This window comes from Micromesistius poutassou, assembly GCF_964030765.1.
Source record: "Micromesistius poutassou genome assembly, chromosome: 15".
NCBI classification, from domain to species: domain Eukaryota; kingdom Metazoa; phylum Chordata; class Actinopteri; order Gadiformes; family Gadidae; genus Micromesistius; species Micromesistius poutassou.
Genome location: NC_140285.1, coordinates 9,016,424 through 9,023,415, shown reverse-complemented (window position 1 = coordinate 9,023,415; position 6,992 = coordinate 9,016,424). Strand labels below are relative to the sequence as shown.

The window sequence follows — 6,992 nt, the reverse complement described above, 5'->3', positions numbered from 1 at the left end:
TTAAGGGCTTTAAGGAAGGTGAGCTGGTGGTGTGTGTTTGTGTATGTGTTTGTTTGTTTATGTGTGTGTGTGTGTGTGTGTGTGTGTGTGTGTGTATGTGTTTGTTTGTTTATGTGTATGTGTGTGTGTGTGTTTGTTTGTTTGTTTGTTTGTTTGTGTGTGTGTTTGTTTTTATGTGTGTGTTTGTTTTTATGTGTGTGTGTTTGTTTGTTTATGTGTGTGTATGTGTCTGTGTGTTTGTTTGTTTGTTTGTGTGTGTGTTTGTTTATGTGTGTGTGTGTGTGTGTGGGGGTTTGTTTATGTGTGTGTGTTTGCTTATGTGTGTGTGTGTGGGTTTGTTTATGTGTGTGTGTGTGTGTGTGTGTATGTGCCAATGTATGTGTAAACATGACATGTGCATGCTTGAATGCATGCAGTGTGAAAATGTCTGCCCTACTGATTTTGTTCACACGTGGAATTATTTGTCAAATCACAGGGAAAGGGAAATCTGAACATACCGCCTGACCAGGTCTATCTTCAATATCCATCCTTCTGATTATTAATAATGTCTACTTAAATTGGAATACTTCCAAAAATTCCAAAACGCTTACAGTGGGTATCTGAACCAATATGCCATTTTATCCGACACTAAGGGCATATTGGTTTGGATACCTGAATTAGATGTGACCACACAAAGGTCATTTTCAGGTATTGAAAGAACAATGTAATTATCTGACAATGTTATGTGAACTAAGGATTAACACAGGACGGGTTGCCCCATTATTGAACATTGATTAGTGTGGTGGGTGGTGATGCGGCCGCGATGCAGCAGAGGTTGCTTTCCACTGTAATAATGTAATTGTTTTTTATCAACATAATCTTTGCCCACATTGTTTTTGTGTTGTCAAGGAAACATCTTGTCAATGTTGTTTAACATTTGACCTGTTGAAAGGTAGAGGTGTCCCATTATTTAAAAATAATACGTACTCTTAGAACTTATTGACCAATCAGGATCAAGTATGCCACAAGACTGTGGTATGAAACCTCTAAATACGGGACAGGATGAGATTGTTCTGGATGTTTGAGAGGTGTCGAGGAGTAAAGGAGAGAAAAGGGAGGAAAGCCTATTTAATTGAAGGTACTTGGGGATTTGTATCATTCAGATTTGTAACACTTTCCAGAAACAGTCTTGCCAATAACTTTGTTAACATTCTTCTTAAACTGCACTTTACTACATCACAGCCTGCCAAGCATCCCTTATCTGTCCATACTCCTCCCAAACCCGCCACCCACCCAACCCACCCGCCATGGGCCATCACGGCACCGCCCACATCCTTCATCCCGTCATTTTCCCGTCATCCTTCCCTCCACACATTTGTCACGCATCACACTCCCCTCCCCCAGCAGCCTGTTTCCTGAGCAGGCTGGTGGCATGAGCTTGTACTTGTGGTGAAGGTGACACATCGTGATTCGCGGGAATCTTTGATTGAGCATCTGCAGCTATCGGCATTTTTGCAAACACACAGAAAGGCCACGTAGACCTCGGATAATCTGGTGCATGTGTGAACAGATCTAGAGCTTTGTGCGTGTATTGGTGGTTTTTTTATCTGAGGTCAAGAGGGGAAACTCTGTGGGGAGGAGCGGGGCCATTTCAATGTCAGCCCTGTGTCTGGTGCCTGAGTCCAGGCCTCAGTAAATTATGCGCTAATGTATGCACAGCCCCAGTTAGCCCGTGATACCTTCCCTTCCTTTTCCAGGCTGGAACTGGGTCATTGGGTTACATGGTGCCTATTTGTTTCTCTCTTGCAAAAAAGTGTGTGTGTGTATGTCTGTGTGTGGGTGTGTGCAATGTTTGTGTGTGCGAGTGTGTGTTTGTGACAAATCCTGATTCAAATGTTGAGACATTTGATAGCAACAACATTTCCAGTTCACTGTTTTTAGTTTACAGCTTGCCGTATCAATGTCTTGCAAACAGAAATGTAATCTCTGTAATAATGAATTTCTGATGACCATTTGAACTGAAAAGCTATAGAGCAGACACACGCTATATGTGGAGCTATATGTGATGTATTGTAATGTAGCTGCTCCTCATGGGTGGGTTCCATTACTGCCTGGGGAATTGAACCCATCTCCCTAATGGGGGGTTCAGTGTGTCCCAGTACTCAAGTGTTTCTTCGCCAGGAGCCTCCAGTTACATGAGAGTTAAGATAATGGAAGACATTTAGTTGAAGGTTTATTTCGGTCAATAGATGGTGAGTGTGTACATGTAACATGACTAGTTCTCATTAACGTGTATAGCACCATTACCACTTTCATCCATAGCGACTTTTACAGGGTACTTTTATACACATGTCCTTATGTGCCGTGTTCTGTTTCATGTAGGTTATGCCGTCCGTGCTTCGCCGTACGGGCTTGTCCCGTGCGGTCATTCGCCTGCACTGAATATTTCAGCAACGCACCAATCAACGTGGGCACCACCGTCATTCCCCACGGCACCATGACAGTTGGAAAAGAGTCATGTAGGCCCGACGTTATGGAGAAGATTCTCCTTCATTTTCGCGCCCACCGCAGCAGGGCTCCGTCTCTCCGCCGCCTCAATATTTATTTTTCAACCAATCAGATCGCTATAAAAATGTCAACATTTTTGATATTTTTCAAGTGATCTGATTGGTGGAAAAAAATAAGATTTTTTAAAAATATTTTTATAAATATTTTATATTTTAGTGCTTATTATCCAACCCCGTTCTTGGATGTGTATTTAAAGGCCTTCAACATCAACCTATTAACAGTGCTCAATGAATCAAGGCTTGAATCACAATCGTGGAGGGCCATGAAAATATTTTATTTTGAGTGATCTCGACCATCAGATCGCTCAAAACGAATTATTTCTTTCGACCAATCAGATCGCTCAAAATATACTATATATATTTTTTCGACCAATCAGATCGCTCAAAAGAAACTTTTTTTTTCCACCAATCAGATCGCTCAAAATAAATATTTTTACATTGCTCGAACTAAAGTATTTTCATGGCCCTTCACGATCAAGCCTTGTTTTATTGAACACTGTTAATAGGTCGATGTTGAAGGCCTTTAAATACGCATCCAAGATGTGTATTTCGCCTGCCTCCGTGCGGTGTTCCCCTGTGCTTCAGGAGCGGGCTGGGACTCGTCCAGTGTACCAGTCTCCTTGACCCTGACTTGCTCCCTACAGTCTTATGGCTGTAAGTAGAAGGCGGAGCTGCCCGTTACACTGGTCGAACGGTCCTCTGTCGCTCAGTTGCCTAGGCCCACCCCTGCAGTGGTTTCTCCACTTGCAACAATTCCCTCACACATGGTGTGAAGGAGGTGGGGACCAGACAGCTAGTCTCCCTGGGGCTTTGCCTAGACTCGGCCACGATGACAGCGAGGCTCCTCGGAGAGATGCCGTCCCGTTGGGTGCTCACCAGCCTCCGCATGAGCGTGACCGCACCGTCTGTCATGCACCTGTTGGGGCTGATAGAAGCCGCCCACCCAGTGGTTCCCCTGGGCCTGCTCTTTATGTGCAGAGGTGGCTCGCCAGAGGTTGGATCCCAGGCGACACAAGCTCAGGGAGCGCGAGCTAATGCTTCTTTGTTGCTTTGTGGAGCCGATATAGCTGCTCTTTTCATTGTCACGCCTGCCAGCGGGTTTTTCACGGATTCTATAAAATAAGGGCAGAGTCAGAGGTTGCAGACTCACTCTATTCTCTTGATCATCGCTTTGCGTGATCTTAGGAGAATATTGAATTTTTATTTAGTTGTTGTGTTTTGCACATGACTCCGCTTATTGAGTCTGATGTACCCGGTGACGTAGGTCTTTGTGACTTGGGTCCAGCAGGAGTACATTGATCAGGCTCCACTTACAGCTTCACCTTAGCCCAAAAGGCGAAGCCTAGACGGCGTGGCCTACATGAAATAGTACAACAACATAACTATCGTTATACAGCTTGCCGCTGGATACATAGGGTTCAAACCTATACTCTTTTAGCAGAGAGTCCCCTTAGTCCCTACCCCTGAAGCTCTATAGTAGCTCTATAGAAGCTCTATAGAAGCTCTATAGTATAGAGCTTCAGAGCTTTAAAATACTTGAATAATTTATTGACGGGTCCGTATAGGACGGCGTCTGGGTCCGGACCCGGACCGCAGTCCGCCTGTTAGTGACCCCCGCTCTATACTGTACTGCCCCCATATAAGATGCACTACTGAAAGACTCTTAACAATAAAAGCGTTGAATGGGAGCGAATGAATGAAGTGGGAAGATCAACTGAATGCTCTTATTGCTCAATTGTCTTATTGCGCTGTACTGTAAACTATTCTACTCTCCCAGTATCTTTGGTTCCTTGCTTCCCATTGATATTGGCTTTACCTGGATGTTTGCATTGGCTTTCAGGTAGAACTACGCTCTATAGGAATAAGATTCGGCAATGCATTTCATTTCTCACATAACTTCTTCTCTCTCATCAGATTAAAAATATTGTGTTCTCTTGTCTTTTTTTTCTGTTCTGCAGGTGGGAGGAGAAGGACCAGGCTGTGAAAGCAGGGCCACTGTGTTTGTCCTTGTGAATCCTGCTGTGGGCTGGCTATTTCTGTTCCTGATCCAGGCCACTGAGCTGGACATCCCTCCTGTACAGTTCTGTGTGTGCCTCTACGCCTGGGGCCCCAGGGCCTTGATCTGGAGACACGACAGCCATGGAGGTGGCTCTGGTCGACTTGGAGGGCCTGGACGACGTGGACAGCAGCCTGGAGGATGAGCTGGAGAGCTACGCAGATGAGACCACCGCTCTCAGGGTGGACATGCCACCGGAGCGGAGCAGCCCGACGAGCGACCATCACCTCCTGGCGCCTCAACTCACCTCCACACTCGCCCACTACAGCACCTTGCCCCCCAGCATCTGGGGGTCTTCAGCCTCAATGGCACAGACCTTGGCCGTGCCCCAGTCCCCAAAGATGAATACGGGGAGCAGACGGGGCCGCACAAGCTGTGCCAGCATGATCTCCAACTGGAAGCTGTTGCTAAGCAGCGAGTCCACCAAGGAGAGTGAGACCATATACAGCCGCCTAGCGAAGGAGTGCTGCGAGGATCTGTTTGTTGATAAGCGTGGTCTTGACGACGGCGACCAGAAAGTTATAATAAATATTGCCGGTCTTCGATTCGAGACTCAGCTCAAAACATTGGACCAGTTCCCCGACACGCTCCTGGGGGACCCGACGAAGAGGATGGATTACTTTGACCCAATGAGGAATGAGTACTTTTTCGATCGGAACAGGCCAAGCTTCGACGGGATCTTGTATTACTACCAGTCGGGGGGTAAGATCAGGCGTCCAGCCAACGTTCCTCTGGACGTGTTTACCGATGAGATGATCTTCTATGAGTTGGGCAGTGAGGCCATGGAACAGTTCCGAGAAGACGAGGGCTTCATAAAGGACACAGAGATCCCGCTGCCAACCAATGAAATCCATCGGCAGTTCTGGCTGCTGTTTGAGTACCCAGAGAGCTCCAACGCAGCACGTGGCGTCGCGCTCGTCTCGGTCTTCGTGATCGTCATCTCCATCATCATCTTCTGCCTGGAGACTCTGCCAGAGTTCAGAGAAGAGTCGGACATGCTCATCCCCAGCGGGCTGAAGCCTGTCAACCTATCGGCGGGCGCGCAGGCACCCAAGCCCCCCACTTTCTCCGATCCCTTCTTCATCATCGAGACGGCCTGCATCGTCTGGTTCTTCTTCGAGCTGTTTGTGCGCTTTTTGGTATGTCCCAGCAAAAGCGACTTCTTCCACAACCTGATGAACATCATAGACATTGTGTCCATCATCCCCTACTTTGTCACGGTGGTCACGGAGGTGGTGAGCACGCCGCAGGAGCATGTCTCGGCCAACATGTCTCTGGCAATCCTGCGCATCATCCGCCTGGTCCGGGTGTTCCGTATCTTCAAGCTCTCCCGCCACTCCAAGGGGCTGCAGATTCTGGGGCAGACGCTGAAGGCCAGCATGCGGGAGCTGGGCTTACTCATCTTCTTCCTTTTCATCGGAGTCATCCTCTTCTCCAGCGCTATCTATTTCGCCGAGGTGGACGAGCCCAACACGCAGTTTGTCAGCATACCGGAGGGGTTTTGGTGGGCGGTCGTCACCATGACTACGGTGGGCTACGGGGACATGTGTCCGATCACCATGGGCGGTAAGATGGTGGGCACCCTGTGCGCCATCGCCGGCGTGCTGACCATCGCCCTGCCCGTGCCCGTCATCGTCTCCAACTTCAACTACTTCTACCACCGCGAGACGGAGGCTGAGGACAAGCTCCCCATAACCACTGCTGTGGAGGAAGCCATGAAGTTGGACTTGGAGAACAAACAAGGAAGTAGGACCACGCTGAACAAGTCCAACGGTGTCTGGCAGAATGACATAGGGCAATAAGTAGGAAACAATCAAGTCCACACTACGGCTGAAAATAACTTGAACATGGCTCAAGGAATAGAGGACACTGATGAAGAACTGAATGGCTGAATAATATTATGAGTTGTAATGCTATTCAGGATGGACCGTGTTACCTCGTTTAATTTGAAAAATACAACGTTATGTAGTGCATCAATTCTGATTTATGCTTGATATCATTCTCAACATTATTTAATGTAAACAAGAGTTTATTTAATGTCATATTACAGGGTAATTTAAGTTTAGTTATTTTTGAATGTGTAACTTGTGCATACAGGACTGTATATTTAGGACTATATCATATGAATAACTTCTTTCCGTTTTCTTTAGTTTAGATTATTTATTCACAAAATATCTTACAGCACAATAGTCAAACTGACTCTACGGTATGTACTTTAATGGAGTGCCTTATGTTCTAAATATATATATTTATATATTTATGTGGAATCCGCCATATGTTAGTTAATCATAGTTCAAAGGCACATAGGCCTGGTATTTTATAAACAATGTACTACTTCCACAGGTTTGAGACAATACTAACCAAACACTGAGTTGAGTATGAAAGAATGT

At 46.4% G+C, this 6,992-nt stretch overlaps 1 protein-coding gene across 1 annotated transcript; it reads left to right on the top strand.

Moving 5' to 3' along the window:
* Positions 1-4,685: 4,685 nt before the first annotated feature.
* Positions 4,686-6,404, top strand: kcna10a (potassium voltage-gated channel, shaker-related subfamily, member 10a; the record flags this gene model as incomplete). Its single annotated transcript, XM_084480062.1, has 1 exon — positions 4,686-6,404. One exon carries the CDS (start codon positions 4,686-4,688, stop codon positions 6,402-6,404), a length of 1,719 nt encoding a protein of 572 aa, XP_084336188.1.
* Between the last annotated feature and the right edge of the window lie 588 nt (positions 6,405-6,992).